At 44.8% G+C, this 20,565-nt stretch overlaps 1 protein-coding gene across 1 annotated transcript; it reads right to left on the reverse strand.

The window, feature by feature from the left end:
* Positions 1 to 8,875: 8,875 nt before the first annotated feature.
* Positions 8,876 to 12,218, reverse strand: LOC138950410 (uncharacterized). Its single transcript, XM_070322149.1, has 3 exons — positions 12,058 to 12,218; positions 10,944 to 11,250; positions 8,876 to 10,267 (listed from the first exon to the last, which is right to left on the reverse strand). Exons 2-3 carry the CDS (start codon positions 11,239 to 11,241, stop codon positions 9,465 to 9,467), a joined length of 1,101 nt encoding a protein of 366 aa, XP_070178250.1. The 5' UTR covers positions 11,242 to 11,250; positions 12,058 to 12,218; the 3' UTR covers positions 8,876 to 9,464.
* Between the last annotated feature and the right edge of the window lie 8,347 nt (positions 12,219 to 20,565).

The following is a 20,565-nucleotide window of genomic DNA, read 5'->3' on the forward strand; positions in this document are numbered from 1 at the left end:
CACTGACTGGTGAATGTCGACCTGAATAGCTGGTGTGGTAGCATCAGCTCCACGTTGTTGTTCAGTGTCACTGACTGGTGAATGTCGACCTGAATAGCTGGTGTGGTAGCATCAGCCCCACGTTGTTGTTCAGTGTCACTGACTGGTGAATGTCGACCTGAATAGCTGGTGTGGTAGCATCAGCTCCACGTTGTTGTTCAGTGTCACTGACTGGTGAATGTTGAACTGAATAGCTGGTGTGGTAGCATCAACAAGAGCCTCGTCGCTAGAATCTCAATCGTCGTTTTTCTCTTCCTCCTCGTTTACTCAACTGTTTTCGTCGGCAGATTCAGGTCGGTCGTTTTCCTTGTCGCTATCCATCTCTTCATCGCTTTCATCGGCGTCATCGTCGATTTCAGGATCAGCAGGAGTTGAAAAATAATCTACCAAATCTCCAATGCCTTCGGAATCATTTGCGTCGAGAATATTGGCTCCACGGGCCGAATTCAAGGCCTTCGCTAGTATACTCGTTCGGCTTGTCGAGAGTTCGCCATTTTCAGACTGAAATTCGCGCTGATTGGGTTGTTGCGGTCACGTGACAGAGGCGGCCAATGGAAGACACGGAATTCCCCCTAGTGACGTATTGTTTACGGAATTCTTATTATTTCCCGATAGCTTATTGGTCAGTTGATTTTAGTCTAACCAATAGAAATGACACAGTGTGAAAGCTGGAGAAAAGCCCTTTTCATTCATGTGTGTATCGACGGGTCCATTTGAAGTTTTGTAGGGGCGATCGTTGACTCAAAATGGTATGATTCGGGGCGAAACACATCGCTGATCTCACAAAAACGCACCGGTAGGGTGCTTCAAAAGCATTTTATGCAATATTTAGGGCATTTGCAGCTTATCAGTTAATAAATGTGGGTAGATAAAAGACCGGAGAATTACATTTTAGCGAAATCTCAAAATTGATACCCATCACCCCCCGGACTTAAAATAGGCCTAGCGCAGAACCGCCCGACATGAGATGCGACTCATTTCGTGGTGGACGGTCACATTTGTGCAGATACTATTTGTTTACTTCTTTCAACTTACCAGTACTAACTTGAGGAAACAGTCGTCAGCAACTCGTCGCGATATAACCTTCGTGGTTGAAAACGACGTTAAACACCAAATAAAGAAAGTCGTCAGCAACTCAAACTTCTGTTTTCTTTTTTTTAAGAAAATCTGAGGTGACTTTCTTTGTGGCCCCCTGACCCCGCCCCCTCCCTCTGTAAGGACCCCCCTCCATAAGGACCGATTTTTTTCAACATTTTCAAGGTCGCTAGAGAGGGGTTCCACTGTAACACTAAATAAGACTAGTTGAGCTTGTAATCTTGTATCGATGTGCCTCTCTAGCACAACTGTTCAATGAGTAGATTGCAGGTGTTCAGCGAGCATTTAACACCAGTAATCTGACCAATCACTCAATCTGCTACATTTCAAACCATCCTGATTTGAAGTCTGGATGAAAATCAATGCAAACATGCATACACAACACCCACGTTGCATTACCTTGTCACATGGAATGCAACAGCTTAGCTCAAACCCAGGAGCACTGGAGAGGTTAAGTAGCTTTGTTCGTTGGTAGCAGTATTCATTGAAGGATTCCGATTTTATTTTTTTGTTGCACTGTGTAAGTCAGCTGTCTCCTGAATTTAATTTGCCTTGTTGATATTGCAAAAACTAGGGCGATACACTGTCAGTGTACACAGGTTAAGGTTGTGTTTGGCAATGCGACAAACTCCAGTGAGAATAAGCAATGCTATCAGAACCAAGTAGTGTTGTTGTCAATAACAGAATATCAGTCTTGCTCATATGAGTTTAGTTCTTGCCCCTTTCTAGTCATACATATACATGTACAGCAAATTTATATCTTTATGTCATTGTCATCAGTCCAATGCTGAATTTTTACCTGGATATTCAACAGACTGAAGGAGCATTTCCTTCGCATTATTGTTTTAAATTTTTTTTTTATAAAGATAGTGATGTTACAAATGTCGGAATTGTAAGTGATTTTGAGCCATACATTTGCAGTAAATAGAAATATATGATACAGAATTCCCTTTCCAGTAAATGTTGTTTATATAACTTGTAAACGTAATCTTTTCCGTCCTATAATGCAGTATTATTCACCTGTGGCTGAGTGATCAACTGAGTGAAATATGTACATTCATTTTCCATTGAATAGTTGTGCAAAGGGAGTTGTTCTTTCACTCTTGATTTGGTAACTACGTGATGAATGCCCATGTTGTCGTTGAACTGTGTAAATCAGCTGCCTCCTTAATTTCATTTGCCTTGTTGATATTGTCTAACCTGGGATGATACAACTGTCAGTCCTACAAAGATTGAGACTTTGGCTGTGTTTGGCAATTTACTCCAGCAACACTACACCCAGTGGTGTTGTGAATTAACGGAATATCAGTAATGCCCATGTGATTTCATTTCTTAGCTCCTTACTAGTCAAATGCCAGTACAGCAAATCTATATCTTCATGAGACGGACGGTTAGTTTTCAGTCATGCTATCCTTATTCTGCCACATTCATATTATTTCTGATGCCCTGTTGTTAATGTTATCACCTGTCTTCCATAATGTGAACATAGGCACTACCAGGTATCATCTTGTGTATCCTTGAAGTGTACGTGTTTCATCTAGTCAGCGAAGCAGCGATACGTTATGTTATATGAAGTCTTATATCGCGCGCGTATCTCCAGAATCGGACTCAAGGCGCAGGGATCTATACGTGAGATTCTATGGCCGAGATTTGTAACAGCGGCAAATGTGGTAGTCCTCTGATTATGTATAGGCTGTCTCTTCTTGCTATTTTCTTTTATTCCTACTTTTGTGATCATTTAATTATTTTTGACTACGTCTTTGAAGGTTGTTGTGCTATAATTTGCGTGTTTTGATGTTCAATTTAATATCATATTCTTACTCCGAATCACATTAGCATTGAGTCACCTGAGATGCTTATCACTGAAAAACGCTTACCCGGCTAAAGAATTTAAAGGGAAGCAACCCCATCACCAAAACGAAAGTGAAAGTAGCTTTGGTAATGGGCCAGTACACCGGGAGTTACCTCCCATACGGGTGTATGCCACGTCACTTCCTCTAGGAACACGTGCCTATTATCATACGTCTTTTTCACCTCGGAGAGGACGGTTCACTTTTTGACGCTCTGTGGCTGACCTTGTGTGTTTGAGTGACACCCGCCGGCCACGTTACCCAGCTTGTCTGCTCGCCTTGCCTACAGTTTGGTGAGCTCGTTCCCGTTTGTTGTTGGTTGTTTGCGCTGTTTCGTTACTGTACGTTGTCCGTTTTTTACGGACTTGTGTGTCAGTGACTTGCGTGTTTCGCCATTTTGTTGTGTGAGTTAGTTAGCTAACTCGTGTGACTTTGCTAGTAGCTCTGCGTGCCCTCTTTCTGTTTGGGCAAGTGTAGCTTTAGTATTTTGTTGACGCGTAAGCGTGTGTGTTTACTGTGTTTTCAGTCGTTTTGACTTACGTTTCAGTAAATCTTTTTACTTTGCCACGTGTTGTTGACGTTTGTGTCAGTGTCTTGCGTGTCGCCATTTTGTTGTGTGAGTTAGTTTTCTAGCTCGTGTGACTTTGTTTGTAGCTCTCCGTGCCTCTGCTTGTGGGGCAAGTTTAGCTATAGTATTTTGTTAACGCATTAGTGCGTGTGTTTACTGAATTTTCCAGTCGTTTAGACTTATGTTTCAGTAAATTTCTTTTTTTTTTCGCGTTGCCACGTGTTGTTGTCAACATGTCTGATTCAGACAAGCGCCGTGGCAAGTCGGACCCCAAGGGGAAAATTAAGGCTAAGTCTTCCTCTTCCAAAGCAACGTTACTTGTTACAGACCAAGAGCGTAACACTTTGTTGGCTGTACCAATTTCGGCGCCTAGCGCTGTTACTACTTCTGCTTCTTTTGCGGCGCCTAGCGCTACTGTTACTTCTGCACCTGTCTCTACATCGGAGACTTCGTCTTCTTTGTTAGCACCTGGACAAGGTGCGTTGGTTTCCTCTCTGTTAAAGTCACTGGTTCCAGAAATCCGCAGCTTGGTGCAGGCAGAATTTCAGCGTTCCGTCGCCAGCAGTTCGGCGTTTCCGGCATCTGGCAGTGACGTCCGGGCATTGGCTTCCGTGTCTTTGTCCTCCACTTCCGGCTTGGAGCAGCGTCCTCCCTCTTCAGCGTCGGTTGGTAAGCAGAGCTGGTCCGATAGCCCTCGTGAGGCGCCTGGACGTTCTCCTTCGGGGGACAGCTCTTTCGCATCGGGTCACGACCGATACCTTGCTGATCTTTCATTTCCGGCGATAACCTACGAGGCCCCGGACTTGTTCGAACAGCGGCGGCAGTCGGTTTCGACTGCCGCATTTCCGGCACTTGCCGGAAGTGATGATCCGTCCGCTCCGGCACGCTACGGCGGTCGCGGCAGGATGGAGTATTCACTGACTTCCGGTCCTTCCGGATCGCGAAGTCAACCAGTGCAGTCTTCACTTCCGCATTTTGCGGTTCCGTTGACTACACTTCCGGTTTCGGCCGGAAACGCTTCTTCCTCTTCTGGTGGTTCCTTCCGGATACCAGATAGTGGATTACAGCGTGCGCCTTCCGGCTTTCAAGCGCCTAGGCTTGAGCAGGCATCACTCCACTCAGTCGGGGGAGTGACGTCAGCTCATCCAGCTCCGGTTTTTGCGGATGGTCGTCCTGCTTACCCTTTACCTTCACAGGGTTTTGGGCGGCAGGATGACGTTAGTGCTCAGGCTTTTCCGGTTTCCGGTTTGCCAGGGCATGCTTCTGCTTCCGGAACTGGTGACTTCGGTCATGGTTCCACGTGTGACTATTCTGATGCTCCATCAGTGGTCAGCGAGGAGTCGCGGGGCGTGTTTCCGTCGAAGCTCAAGTCTGTTCTTGACGTCGCGGCGGAAGTAACGTCTCGTTATTTTCCTGAAGGGGTGGTGGCTGCGGACTCTTCCGCATCATTCGTTCCTTCTGCCATGGCGGACTTCCGGCCGGCACAGGAGGATGTTTCTTCCTTCCGGTTCGCCGAGTCTCCGTCAGTGGCTTACCAACTTTCGCATTCACTGGTTCGTCCAGCACATGCGGGGAGTGGTATTCGGCCAGTGCCTGTTCCGTTACTGCTTCCTTTTGGTCCAGTTCCGGAATCAGCTCAGCAGTGGGTGGCTTCAGCTGCCCAAGCCTCTTCCTTCGTGCCTACGGCCAATAGGAAGCTTGGCATGCCCAATCAGAGCCAGAATTGGCTGGCGTCTTTTGCACTCCCTAGGGCTACCCTTCCGGTTTCCCGGGAATTGCTGCCTCTTCGGACTAAACCGATCAAGCGTGATTCGGTTTTGCCGGTTTCCGAGGCTTCCCTCCTCTCTGCTGAGGAGGTTGGACGTCGGCAGATCGAACTGTCCTCCATTGCGGAGACTCTCGTTCGGGCTCTGTCTCGGGCATTGACCGATTCGCTAGTTCCTTTCACTCTCAGTGAAGAACAGAATGCGGACGATGTCTCTGCGCTTTTGACCGCTTTGGCCAAGGTCAATGAGGAACAATTGCGTCTTTCCTCCCTGCAGTACACCCAAGCGGTACTCTGCAGGAGGGATCTCTTCCTCTCGCAGTCCCAATTCACGGAGCTGGCTACTAGGGAGACCTTGAGAGTCTCCCCGGTCTCAGAGGAGTCTCTCTTCTGTCCGCTGGCACTGGATGCCAGACAGAAGGAGATTCAGTCAAACAAGGACAGTCAGTTCCTTGACTACACTCTGAAGGGGGTGAAACAGTCTCAGCCTTCTAAACAGAAGCAGGCTCAGACATCGTCTAACCCCAAGCCAGCTCAGAAGCGGCAGGCTTCGCCGGCCGCTCGTGGTGGGAAGAAGAGGACGGCATCGGGGAGGGGGCGTGGCGGCTCTGGAAGTAAGCCACACCCCCAATGAAGCGCTCCCGATCTCACCTCCCTCCCGCCCTCCACCTTGGTGATGGCGGGAGGCCCCTCCCGGGCACTTTCTCGTTGGATGTCGGTAGTAGACAGCCAATGGATTGTAGGAGTGGTGAGTTCGGGCTTCCGTCTACTCTGGCGGGAGGAAAAGGCGCCTCTTACCCGAGTGCCTCCGCGGTTCAAGCCCCCCTTCTCGCAGGAAGCACGTTCCGTCTTGCAGTCGGAAATTGCCTCCCTGGAGCGGAAGGGCGCGGTGGAGAGAGTTCGGGTCCACAGCTCCCTGGGATTTTACGGGCGTCTGGTCGCTGTTCCCAAAGCATCAGGAGGATGGCGTCCCGTGTTGGATTTATCTCTCCTCAATACTTTCTTGAGGGAGATAAAATTCAAGATGGAGACGCCAGCCTCTGTCCGAGACTCTCTCCGCCCAGGAGACTGGGTGACCTCGATCGATCTCACGGACGCATACTTTCACATTCTTATGCATCCGACCGACCGGAAATGGCTTCGTTTCCGGTGGGGAGATCAGATCTACCAGTTTCGCGCACTCCCTTTCGGGCTGTCTCTCGCACCGTGGATTTTCACCATGGTGGTGAGACAGGTCTGTGCACTGGTGAGGTCCCAGGGTATCCGTCTGCGGGCTTATCTGGACGACTGGCTCATCATGAACCAGTCCCAGAGCGGCTGTTCGCAGGATACCCTGACGGTTCTTCGAGAATCCAACTGGTTGGGGTTCTCGATCAACCGGGTAAAGTCGGAGCTGTCCCCGTCACAGACATTCACTTATCTGGGGATGTCTTTCGACACGGTCGCTTGGACTGTCCAGCCTTCTCAGAGAAGGGTGGACAAGCTCCAAGCTCAGATTCGCTCCACTTTACCTCTCCTGATGGCTTCCATCCGCTCGCTCGCCTCCATCTTGGGGCAGATGGAGTCTATGGCTCTTCTGGTTTCACTGGGCCGGGTCCACAAATGTCCGCTTCAGTTCGCGCTGAAGCCGTTTGTGGACTCTCCTCTGGTGGACTGGGACGCCCTCATCCCTTTGCAGGGATGGTTCCAGTCTGCGACCCTTCCGTGGTTGCACACGGAGTGGGTCTGCAGAGGTGTTCCGATCGTCGTGCCCCTCCCCGACCTGGACCTCTTTACAGATGCGTCCAGGGAGGGTTGGGGGGCACATACAGATCTTCAGACTCCTCCCTTTCCGTTACTCAGCCGAGTAATCCGGAAAGCGGAGATGGAGGAGCCGGCCCTTCTTCTTCTGGTCGCTCCTCTGTGGCCGTCGCAGGTCTGGTTTCCAGATCTTCTTCGGCTTGCCCAAGGGCCCCCCATTCCTCTCGCACTCGTGCGAGGGGAACTAGTGCAGCCCCGAACAGGCATTCCACACGAGGAGCCCAGTCTTCTGAAGCTTCACGTGTGGAAGTTGTTCGGGACTCGCTGAAGCGCTCTGGGGCGTCGTCTTTGACTCTGGACTTGGTGGCTCGCTCGCATAGAGCGTCCACCTCTTCAGTTTATGCTTCCCACTGGAAGGCATGGACTGCCTGGTGTTCAGCTAGAGGGGTGAGTTCGGTGGCTCCGCGCTCTATTCAGGTCGCTAACCACCTCTCTTTCATGTCTTCACAGGGCGCCTCAGTCTCCTCGTTGAGGGTCCGGCGCTCCGCTATCTCGGCGACTCTTCAGCAGATTGGTCGTTCTGTTCGAGTCGGGGGCGTTATAGCTGCAGTCATTAAAGGGGCTGCTCTTAAGGAAGCTAAAGCTCGTTTGCCCGCTCCCAAGTGGGACTTGTTTTTAATCCTGGAATTCCTTCGTTCTGCGGATTTTGAGCCTTTAAGCGAGGCCAGTCTGTTCAATGTCACTCGCAAAGCGCTGTTTCTCCTTTTGTTGGCTACGGCCCGACGGGGTAGCGAGGTCCACGCCCTGTCGGGTCAGCCTGGAGATATCTCCTTTGAGCCGGACGGTTCCGCATCTTTGCGTTTCCGGCCTGATTTCCTGGCCAAGAATCAGTCTCCGGGGCAGGCCTCTCCGCTGGTTAGAGTTAAGGCTCTGACCAGCGCGTTGGCCCCGGGTGACCCCGATTCGGTCAATTGCCCTGTGAGGGCACTTCGTCTGTACTTAGCCCGGACTCAGCCGATTCGGTCTAGTTCTCAGAAGTTGTTGTTTATCTCTCTCCTTACTAGGCGCGAGAAAGATTTGTCGAAGGTAACGTTGGCCCGGTGGGTGTCCTCGCTCATCAAGCAGGCTTATGAGTGGAGGCGCACAAAGAGGGGGGGGGTTATGCCCTCCTTGCCACTTGACTCGGCCCGAGCCCATGAGACGAGGGCGTGGGCATCCTCTCTGGCAGTTCTGCGCTCCAGACGTCTAGAGGAGGTGCTGACAACTGCGTATTGGCGTTCCGAAGATGTTTTCATAAACTTTTATCTTCGGGACGTCACAGCTCTTCGACAGGATGGCTCCAGAGGCCTTCCAGCGCTCATAGCAGCAGGCCAGTTCCTGTCCAGAACTTGATGGTGAGTTTTGATTCATTTCTAGCCCACCGCCTTGTTGATGTTATCTGCTAATGTGATTCGGAGTAAGAATATGATATTAAATGGAAAATTTCCTAAATAAATTATCATTTAATTAATATACTTACCCGAATCACATACTGTATTCCCTCCCACCTGCCCCGCTTATGGTTTTAAGATTTTTTAAAGCCGTATGATAATAGGCACGTGTTCCTAGAGGAAGTGACGTGGCATACACCCGTATGGGAGGTAACTCCCGGTGTACTGGCCCATTACCAAAGCTACTTTCACTTTCGTTTTGGTGATGGGGTTGCTTCCCTTTAAATTCTTTAGCCGGGTAAGCGTTTTTCAGTGATAAGCATCTCAGGTGACTCAATGCTAATGTGATTCGGGTAAGTATATTAATTAAATGATAATTTATTTAGGAAATTTTCCATTTACAAATATTGCATTAAATACCGTATTCAACATATCACAGCTCATATATTTTTACTTTCATTTGTGTATGTAGTGAATGTCACAGGGTCATGGTTGCAGTTTGAGTTTGTACATACCAACATCCTTATCACACACAACCACTTGTTGACTCAAATCCCATATCTTGAATCTGGATGGAAAACATTTACTACCTCATCACCACATAGAATTTAACAAACCAAAGGCTGTACATACATTCCATTTACCCAAATGACAATGGCTTTAACATAGCAATTGCAGAAATGCAAATACATGCAGAAAAAAAGCCCCCTGCAAAAACAATACGTGTCTTGAAAAAACATTCTTTCACAAGTACATCAACCAAATTATCTTAACAGGAGAAACGCAGTGAAATGGAGTAAAAAAAAAACTTGTTCTGATATATGCTTTGACTGCAGTTTAGTGTTTCCGCCTCAACTATAAAAGCTATCCAGTCAAGAATTTTTAAGTGCCTTCTTTTTGTTATTAAAATGTTACATTAAACAATCAGGGCATGCAGTCGTCCGCAATAATCTCAAACACATGAACACATGACACAATCAGCGCATGCAGTCCTCCACAGAAGGGGGGTTTAGTTCAAAATAACTTGCCACCTCGCTGCCGTACATGCATGTGTGGCAATTGGCCAGCAGTGCCCCCACCATGTACAATTTTCCCACTGGAGACAGGAACAATTTTAGGTTTTTTTTGAAGTCCAAAAAAGCCCACTCAGTGGTGATCTTCTGGAATCCCCACTCCACTGCCTGCCTCACAGATGACATGTCAGTGTTAAACTGCTGCTGCTCTCTGGTGAGGTTGTTCCCCCTGTGTGGGCGATGAAGATGCGGCCTAAGGGGGTATGCAGGATCTCCATAAACACAGAGGGGTGCCCCATCTATATTGCAATTTGCCTCCATGTACTGCATGGCCCCACTTGCAGTCAGGAGAGCGGAGTCGTGGCGACGCCCTTCAATTGGCCCGTGGAGGTTAGCGATGAGGCCGTTGGGTATCACAATGCTCTGGAATTTTAGTCCATGCACCCTCTTGTGGCCGTTAAACACCTCTCGCTGGTGCTGACCAGGCCTACACATTGGACGTACAGTGCCATCAATGAAACCCCAGCAGTTTTGCAAGGGTGCTCCTTTCCTGGCAATTGCTTGGCAGTACCTAAGAAGCTCTGGTGCCGCCACCCAGGGCTGATTAAAAGCAGTAAGCTTGTGGTGGAAATTGTCATAAATATGGTGAATCCCCAGGTTGAACAACAAGCAAAGCTCTGGCTCGTTTCGAGGAAAAATAGCGCAGAGATCTGCAAATCGGCAGGGGTAGGCAAGGCGTCGCAGAACGATGCACAGCACTTCTAGACCTGCACATATAATAACAAAACTATTAACATCTTTACCAAGTCACTAATAGGAATACTACCATTGTGACTAAAAACCACTAAAAGGATAAGGATAAGATTTTATATAGTCCTGTGAGGTTACCCTCAAGGAAATTCAGGCTGCTTTCTCCCTTGGGAAAGCGAGCTGCCATACAGTATACGGCGCTACCCATATAATTTTTTCCTGCATGCGTGTCTTCATGTTTCAAACCTTGAGACTTTCCCTAGCCCTGTGAACTTGGGTTCTTTATCGTGCGCATGCGTGCACACAGGGGTGTTACTGTTAGGCCACCGAGGAAAGTCTGCACAAAGTTGACTCTGGGAAATAAATCCCTCGCCCACCGTGGGGATGGAACCCACGCCGAGAACGTCAACTGGTTTTGAAGCCAGCACCGCTACCGACTGAGCTATTTCCCCGCCCTAAACAAAATCTGACCAGTCACTGAGTCAGTTTTAACAATGAAGTCATTCACCTAAAAGCAGAATTTGTGACTGTGAGCATCACACTGCAGCAGGTCCTTCAATCGCAATTACAATCTAAAGAACAATATTGTAGCAAACATCCCAGAAAAACAAACAGAACATTAAAGCTACTTAAAGGATTAGTGCAATAGCTGCCACAAACTTTAACTAATCATTAACATAGAAAAAAAAGTACCTGAAGTTTTCGTTCCATTGGCTGCCTGCATCTCAGCAGGCATTTGGAGCAGGTCACACATCGTCATGACATCATGTGCGTTGCGAAAACGCATGTACTTTCTCACGAAGTACTCCGGCATACCGAAGAGGTCAAACTCTTCGCAGAGAAGTTCGGGTCTGGCATTGGGCCGGAAAATTTGACATAAAACGGCCAAGTCCAGCAGCTGATCACCTCCTGTGGCCATCAGAGTTAGCCAATCATCCAGCGTATCTGCTAGCGACAGTTCTTCGAAAGCGTCAGCGTGGAAAAGGTCCATTTTATAAGTCTGTAGATAAAAAAAATTCTGAATAAGCGGATACTCATGTTATAATACATGTAACTGGTGTACACAGACATGATCCTGAGAATTGAGACCAAGAGAGAGAGAGAGAGAGAGAGTTAGGTGCCAGACATTTTCCCACAGCCAGTCACATACCAAGAGATGCTTATCACAACAAATAACAACAATTCACACAAGACAAGTAGGAATTTTAGACTGAAACTGAAAGTGAAAGAAACAAATCAGTACACATTATTTGCTTATCATAATATCAATTCCTTATTCAATACAAAACAAACAAATAGATGTAAAGAATCTCGGAAACAGTTTGATAATTTGGTTGCATATTATGGTTGAAAACATTGTGCAAGGTAGGAACTACAACAGTAAAACTAAAGTGACGAGAAATCAGCCTAAACCGAATGACTAAAATAGTAAACATAGAGCCAAAGAAGCGCTGACGATACATGCGCAATTGACTTGCATCCCGACGTTACACATTAAATTTACACATGTGAAATATGAAACACTACTCAAAGTAAGATTTAACTCACTTACTCAACTGTTTTATCCCAGATAGCAGACAAAATTGCTTCCAAACATATGAATCGACAATCGGCTCGTGTCCGCCATCTTGAATAATCCTTACTCCAACCTGACCAAATGTATGCTTCAGAAAACAAGTGAAAAATCGACTTTAGAGTCCACTCTAAGCCTTTGGATAGCAAAATATCAACAGACTTAAAAACAATCTAGTAACTAATTTCCAATAAATATATGATTGTCATCTAGAAATATCCATATTATACTTACGAAAGTAGTTTCGTGGAATTGCCCAAATCGACGAACTTCGTGTGGCTGATTGTAGCGAAATTCTTTTCGCAACCTACCGGAAGTGACGGGTACACAAATTTTGTAACGTAGCACTTCCTTATATGGGACGAAACGAATGTGGTGGGACAAAACGAAAATGATCTTAAGGCCTCTATTGATAAAACATACACTTTCTCAAAGCATTATCCTGCCTACTTGTGCTTGCAGTGTCACACCCTTGAAGTTCAGCAATACACAAAGTTTCATTTCACAGAATGCTTTCAATAGAAGATCAGCTGTCACTGAGTGTCAGATTCTTTTCCAGATTTATACACACGGGTTCAAAGTTTGTCCGCTGTATCTTCACAGAATGTACACACAGATCTATACAAAGTTTGTCAGTACCCTAGGGCCAGAAATCAACAACAAACTTGCATTTCACAGAATGCTTTGATTTTTATCAACAGATCAGAATATTTGCCACACTTGTACACACAGATACGTTTTGTCAGCTGCTCTTGGGTCAAAGATCAACAACAAATAAACTTCTTCTATTTCACAGAATGCGTTCAATTTCATCATCAGACCAGCTATTTTTTATGACGAGGGTTTACAGGCATGAAAATTCTCCGTATTTTCCGTATTTTTGAAAAAAATAAACCGTATTTTTTTTTATTTTCCGTATTTTTCCTTTTTTTTCTATTTTTTTTTTCCTAGTCATAGTTATAGTAAAATAGTTTTGGGGCCATGTTTGAATCCAATTTTAAGGCTCAGATAGCCCCAGATTGCACCAAATTGCACCCTTGAAAATTTTTTTTTCCGGGGGGGCATGCCCCCGGACCCCCCTAGAAGTCTTGGCGCTTCGCACCTGCGAAACTTAAACTTGGCGCTGCACGCCTTCGAATTTTGTTTTCAGTATTTTTTTTTCTTCAGTTTTCATGCCTGGTTTAGAGGAGGATACAGCATTGTCAGTGCATTGCAGACTTTCCAAATCTTATTAGGTTCCTTTGTGCACGGCAAAACCGTTGAGAGAATTCGGAATTTCTTTACTCGGGCCATATACCTCTCAACATGAATTCTCATTGACGCTACTCTTCTGGATTTAATAATCTGTTCACCACTCATCTTCTTCTTTTTGTTTTTCTTTGGTGGGATAATCAAATCAATCTGTCTCTCTGTGGTGTATTTTGAGATTTTAAATCCCTTGCATCACCTTTTTCTAACATATCCAATAAACCTGAACGCAAAGTAATCTGTTGGTCGCTAGCACTACCTAACCAGAGGTCGGAAACAAATGATAGAACACCATGGGGAGTTATTCCTATCAAAGCCTTCCAGGTCATGGTGGATTTGTAATGACTGTATGTGAGTGTTTGTGATATGAGTGATGAAGGCCTGTGTGTGAAAAGTTCTGTACAATCAATCACGATCCTTGTTCTCGGAAATAATGTCTTAAAATCGTTAGGCATTGTGGAATCAACCTGCTGCCTGGTTGGCCATACAATAAAGGGAAGGAGGTTAGTGTGTAAAAAGACAATCCATCTGTTAAAGATCTGTTTGGCAGTTGTTTTCGAAACTCGAAATCTGTCAGCTAGGTCCTCAAGAAGGAGTCCTAAACGCAGCCTCATCAACACCAACAGAAACTCGTCAACATAGCGGAGTTGACTCCGCTCACCCACCTCCCTCCTCAAATGGTCTCTGTCACTGGACAGTTCATCAAACACAGCCTTGAATGTCTCCCCGTTTGGTATCCCAGTGTAGAAGTTCACCTTGTCCTTGTTGCTGCTGATGTCCTCGAACACTAGGGCTGGCAAAACACACTGTGTAGCACTGTTCACGTGATCAATGTTTGTCTGTACGGCCTTGTCTGATTCCTATATTCAGTTGGGTTGCTCACTGTGTTCATCCCTGCTTCCTTGGTACTAGCTCTTGCAACACTAGTCTGGGTGGAGATGCTGGCAGTACAGCGGTCCTCTAGATCCAACTGGCACACATTCGTTGCAACTGCAGCGCTGGTTGGTAGCTGGGCTGAAGTGAGTGGGCCGGTGTAGTCATGAAGGAGGATGGAGGACACTGCAGTCGAGGCATCAGGGATGAAATGGAGACTGGGAGTCTGGACGTCTACCTGAAAATAAGATTCAAACCAATCTGTACATGCATTGATTCTGCTGATTTAATTAAACATTAAATTTATGGCAAGACTTTACAGCCCACAATTTTATTAACCACTTGATGCTAATACTAAATAGATTTAAATATAGTTCTTATTAGTCAATGTTTACTCCTCAGAATGTTGAAAGGGAAATAATATATCTTCTCTCTATTTATACTTTTCATCTGGTTGGTCAAGTCCCAAATGCTATATGTGGGCAATGTTTTACCCAGTTAACTTTGATTATGAAATTATGCCACATGCCTGTCGCAGTATTGAGTAGGTCTTCATAATCATATTGACAGGATTAAAAAAATTAAAAAGAACGAGCTTGCTTACCTCTCTGACTGGGCAATCAGTCGTGTCAGCACCCTCTACCTCTTCAGCTTGCGGAGCACTTGTTGTGTCCTGCACAAAAGCAAAGACAATTTAAAATGAATCCATCAAAAATACCACAAAAAAACCCCAAAAAAACTCTATTCTGTGATTTTATGTTAGAAAGATCATGTAAGAAAACTGTATTAAATAATAAACACAAAATACAAGGCATCTGTACAGGCTTATAACAAGAAGAAAATGCTCAGACGACTCTTATTTGCCTTTTCTTTTCTTTGATGACACTCTGTGACCTTGAAAAAAGATCAAGGTCATTCCTATTTTGCACAATTGTAAAGATCAATACAGGGCATATTCCTGCCAAGTTTCAAAGATTTTGGTTCCATAGCTTTTGAGAAAAGCCCAATGTTAAAGTTTCAGAGGTGGGTGGAAAACCCGAGTTATTGCCCTTGTTTTTCACTGACCTACAGGCGTCATTACATAGACTCTTTATGATTCTCATAAGAGTCAATAATATGTTCATGACCAGTTGCTTATCTTTTTCTCTTTACAGAAGCCGGTGCCTTTTGCTGTGATATATTTTCATCCATCTTAACATCCTTTAGGTCCCTGCCTAAATACAGCTTGAAACAAGTGAAGGAACATGCTCAACATTATTATAATTTACCTTTGGATTTCTGTTTCCATTGTTCAGTCCTGAACTCGATCCATGCAACGGAAAGGCTTCTTGGTCAGAATCACAAATCTGAAAAAGATAATACAGTACAATTACAAAAGGAAAGGAGTGCAAAGCCAATAATCTTTTACTAGTCCTTTTAACAACTCAACAGTTTAACAGTAAAACTCAATCTTCGTAAAACTGTGCAACCAAATGATTACAAATTTATTGCCATTTTTTTTACTCACATGCGAAGCAAAAGTGAGTCTATGTACTCACCCGAGTCGTCCGTCCGTCCGTCCGGAAAACTTTAACGTTGGATATTTCTTGGACACTATTCAGTCTATCAGTACCAAATTTGGCAAGATGGTGTATGATGACAAGGCCCCAAAAAACATACATAGCATCTTGACCTTGCTTCAAGGTCAAGGTCGCAGGCGCCATAAATGTTGTCTAAAAAACAGCTATTTTTCACATTTTTCCCATTTTCTCTGAAGTTTTTGAGATTCAATACCTCACCTATATATGATATATAGGGCACAGTAAGCCCCATCTTTTGATACCAGTTTGGTTTACCTTGCTTCAAGGTCAAGGTCACAGCTCTTCAAAGTTGGATTGTATACATATTTTGAAGTGACCTTGACCCTGAACTATGGAAGATAACTGTTTCAAACTTAAAAATTATGTGGGGCACATGTTATGCTTTCATCATGAGACACATTTGGTCACATATGGTCAAGGTCACTTTGACCCTTATGAAATGTGACCAAAATAAGGTAGTGAACCACTAAAAGTGACCATATCTCATGGTAGAAAGAGCCAATAAGCACCATTGTACTTCCTATGTCTTGAATTAACAGCTTTGTGTTGCATGACCTTGGGTCAAGGTCACATGTATTTTGGTAGGAAAAATGTGTAAAGCAGTTCTTAGTGTATGATGTCATTGCTAGGTTTAGTTATTTGACCTTGACCCTGTCAGGGTCATGTAAAGGTCAAGGTCAAGCATGTGAGTCGTATGGGCTTTGCCCTTCTTGTTAATCCATGCCAAGCTCACTGATGTGGGTATCCACATCACAAAATAAATGTAAAAACGCTGCATGTAGTATCCCAACATTTGTTAATTTTTCTTATGTCTAAAATAATTTTAAAAAAAGAAGACAAAAATGTTTACATGTCCTATCTGTGTTTTTCTGCGTCGGTTGTTCAATCCTGAACTGGATCCATGCAGAAAAGTATCTTGGTCAGCTTCACAAATCTGAAAAAATAGACAGTTCTGTAATACTAATAGACTGCCATACAATTTAATCCATGGCACATATTGATGATCACATAATTAACCTTTTATTGAGTCACTTGAGAAAAAGTGACTCTATGTAATCGGTCAGTGTTAGTCTGTCCGGCCGGCCGTCCGGCCGGCCGTCCGTAGACACCACCTTAACGTTGGACTTTTCTCGGAAACTATCAAAGCGATCGGGCTCATATTTTGTTTAGTCGTGACCTCCAATGACCTCTACACTTTAACGATGGTTTCTTTGACCTTTTTCAAGGTCACAGGTCAGCGTCAAAGGAAAAATTAGACATTTTATATCTTTGACAAAGTTCATCGGATGTGATTGAAACTTTGTAGGATTATTCTTTACATCAAAGTATTTACATCTGTAGCCTTTTACGAACGTTATCAGAAAAACAAGGGAGATAACTAGCCTTTTCTGTTCGGCAACACACAACTTAACGTTGGGCTTTTCTCGGAAACTATAAAAGTGACCGGGCTCAAATTTTATGTGAACGTGACTCATTGTGTTGTGAATAGCAATTTCTTCCTGTCCATCTGATGCCTCATATAATATTCAGAACTGCGAAAGTGACTCGATCGAGCGTTTGCTCTTCTTGTATAATGATTAATTTTAGGCTCATACCATAATTACAGTGCCATGACTCCGCCAACCGCATTGGCTAATGAGCATTGTAAAATTTAACAAAAGAGCCAGTACTTTATCTTTTTATTATTTTATTAATCAGGATTTAAGGCTAGTAATTTTCACACAACTCAATTATCTAAAGATGTTCAAGAAACTCGAAACAATGGAAAGTGTGCAGCTTGCTTGACTGTAAAGCCTAAATCTTCATTGCTAGTGCTTAACTCGGTAGGTAAGTGGTGCGAGAGAGAAAGCAAGTGAACAATGTGCATGCAAGAGACGAATACGAATACGAATACTTTATTATCTCATACAGAGAAATTTCAGTGTGGTGCACATTAAAAGACAAAACAAATAATAAGACAACAGATAAAAATACCATACGAAGCATACTACTCGCGCACGCATATGTACACTAACAGGAATAGTAACATGATTCCAAATAGGTTAATTGCCGTCAGCTTTAGCTAAAAGACACGGAGAAAGACTGATTTTCACCTGTACTTACCACAGAGGTCATGAAATTCCTTGAAGGAAACAGTGAAGGTATCGTCGCCGATTTCGTAGGCCCTCTGCGTCCAACACAGTGTTCATTACACAGTCTGTGATATGGGCTGAAGACAAAATCTTTCTGACGAGGGAGACTCTCTTCTTCCACACACTTTCTGTCTTCGAATCGGCCGCAAAACGATGAAGGGAAATTTTTCGGCCATCGACAAGTTTTCCTCGATAGTTTTTGCAAATGCAACAGTACTGTGCACCGTGCTCCTCGTATTTTCAGATTTGAATCCATTTCTGTCGTGCATCTGGGACAAGCTGTAGTCTGCTTTGTCTGCTCCGGAACTAGCCACTACCACCGAGTGCGACTTCTTCACTTGTTCGCGCTAGAGAGTATCAAGGGCATTCACCCTGATCAACCATCTGTGCTGTCCTGACCAATAGCTGGACTCCACTGTATGTGCCATTTGTTAGAAGAAGTAAAGACAGATTGAGCAAACAAATGAAGAGATTATTCCAGAATATTTCAATATGGAATCAGTACTTAACTGCTTAGTACAAAACATCTCACATATTGGTCAATACATTTAACCAGAGACATAGATAGAAGAGATGCGAAGCGCTGTCTTCCCGCTCGCGTTATCTTCGCCTACGGCAGGGGCAAGTAATCCTCCCACTGGCGCCAAGCTGGCAATTGTTCGCGTTATCTTCGCCTACGGCAGGGGCAAGTAATCCTCCCACTGGCGCCAAGCTGGCAATACATGTGTTTTTAAAGAGTTATAACTGTTTCATAGAAAATCATAGATAATAAAACATGCAAGATGTTGATTATTTGCACTCAAGAGAAACAGAAAATCACAAGAAGAAGATTATCCTAAAGTAAGCAATTTCGCTCATTTCTCCTCAAAAACTTTTTATCCACACGCCAGTGTAAGTGCGGGAACCACTTGAGTGAGACTTAAAAGCATCAAATTTTATTACAGCGCGTCAAAAATTATACAGATTAATGTGTACACCAGTAATGCATTTGCCAGTTAAGGGAATGCAAAGTTGCGCACAAAAGAAAATATTAGCTCCCAACATTGCCTCCACGCACAATAGACTTAGAAACAATGGCCGCAAGAACCGAAGGAACCGTTTTTGACTGTCACTCACTTCGGGAAGCCAATCCTCTCAAATGCGTTCGTGTGCACACTACACTATTGAAGCTACAGAATATGAATCAAGTTTACTTACCACTGATATCTCTCGTCTGAAGCTGGATATATCCAAAGAAATATGACAGAAAAGCACTTCAAATCGGTGTCAGAGAGCAAGCGAACAACAACTTAGTACGGGATGATGGCTAACAACCGCGCGAGGTCACGCTGACCGAGCGCGGTAGCCCAAGAGTTCACGCGAGCGGCCCTCGCTTCTCATCTCTGTATGTATGTCTCTGATTTAACTGACCTCTTTGACTTTTCTCTTGTTGAAGAAGATGAGGTAGCTCAGATCAGCTTCCGCCAGCGCTCTCCATGTGACGCATGTCACCTTAGTTGTCAGTTCCTGAATGAACAAATCAAATGTTTTTGTTATAAAAACAAGACATAATACAAAACATACTTGCATAAGTCTTGAATAGCAATAACATGCTGAAGAGACGCTAAACTAAAATAACCAACCAATCTTGAGACATGTCGACCTTGACGTGTATTTGAAAAATGCCTTGTCTCAACTTGATCATCCTGATTTGGCCTATATGGTCCGCTCTACCCAAAAAGCAACAACTAACTAACTCAACTGGACCATCCTGATTTGGCCTATATTGTCTGTTGGACCCAAAAAGCAACAACTAACCAAATCAACTGGACCATCCTGATTTGGCCTATATGGTCCGCTGGACCCAAAAAGCAACAACTAACTACAGTAGTACCTGCCATATCCGGTCACCCATTAGTCATTGCAAAGGTGACCGCAAATATCAGGTGGCCGTTCATTACAGGCCCCCTCCTCCTCCAAAAAAACCCAAAAAACACGATCAAGTTTTCATGAAGAAAAGAAAGCGATCATCCACGAGCCGCCGATTCATTGTCTCTGTTAGTTTTGCTTTCGTTTATACATCTTAATTATTTGCGTGTTTAACTCGATCGTCCTGGCTAAGCTATTGTTTCGTATGTTTCTATGTGTGTTGTTTGGATTATTATATATGTATTTGAGTGTCAGATAAACAAGTGTTTCAAACTCACATCAGCTGTGATCGATCCGGAAGTGACTGCCGTAAATGTACATGTATGCGCATGTCTGTATTTACAGTTTGCGCATGCGTAAGTATTCATGTCGTCTGCTCGTGCTGTGCCGTCTGTGCACACAACACACACACACACACACACACACCACAGGCGCTCGCCCGCGAAAGTGACAAGTGGCCGTTAAGTGGCCGCTCCTGTCGAGTAAGAGGGGCACCTTAGGGCAAAAATCAGTGACCGTTGACCGCGTCAGACAGGTTAACGGCCATTAAGAGTCAATTATAGAAGGAAAACTCATTAGTCATGGGAAAGCTGGCCGCTCCGGCTAGGTTCACGCCCACGAAAGGGCCGGAAATGGAAGGGACTACTGTACCTCAACTTGACCATCCCCACTGTGCTTAGCAGTGGCCTGTGTTTCACGTGCTACAGCGTTGTCCCAGTCTCTGAAATCCCATTTCATGAACTTCTGGGGAGATGGCTGATGCTTACTCTATGGTGTCGATCAAGTCCTGGAAGTTGTTCAGGACATGTGTGTGCGACATGTACTTCTGCACTGCGGCGTGGGCAGAATCTGCAGCCATGAATGTGTGACCTTTCTTCAAGAATCGAAGTTCAACTTCCTTGACAGTTGTTTTGTCTGAGTTTACAAGGAGAGCTAGAATTAAAAACAGCATCCAGTTCTTATTGTGGGCTGTACAATTGTCCACCCAAATTACAACCTGT

Source organism: Littorina saxatilis, linkage group LG16, assembly GCF_037325665.1.
Source record: "Littorina saxatilis isolate snail1 linkage group LG16, US_GU_Lsax_2.0, whole genome shotgun sequence".
Lineage (NCBI taxonomy): Eukaryota > Metazoa > Mollusca > Gastropoda > Littorinimorpha > Littorinidae > Littorina > Littorina saxatilis.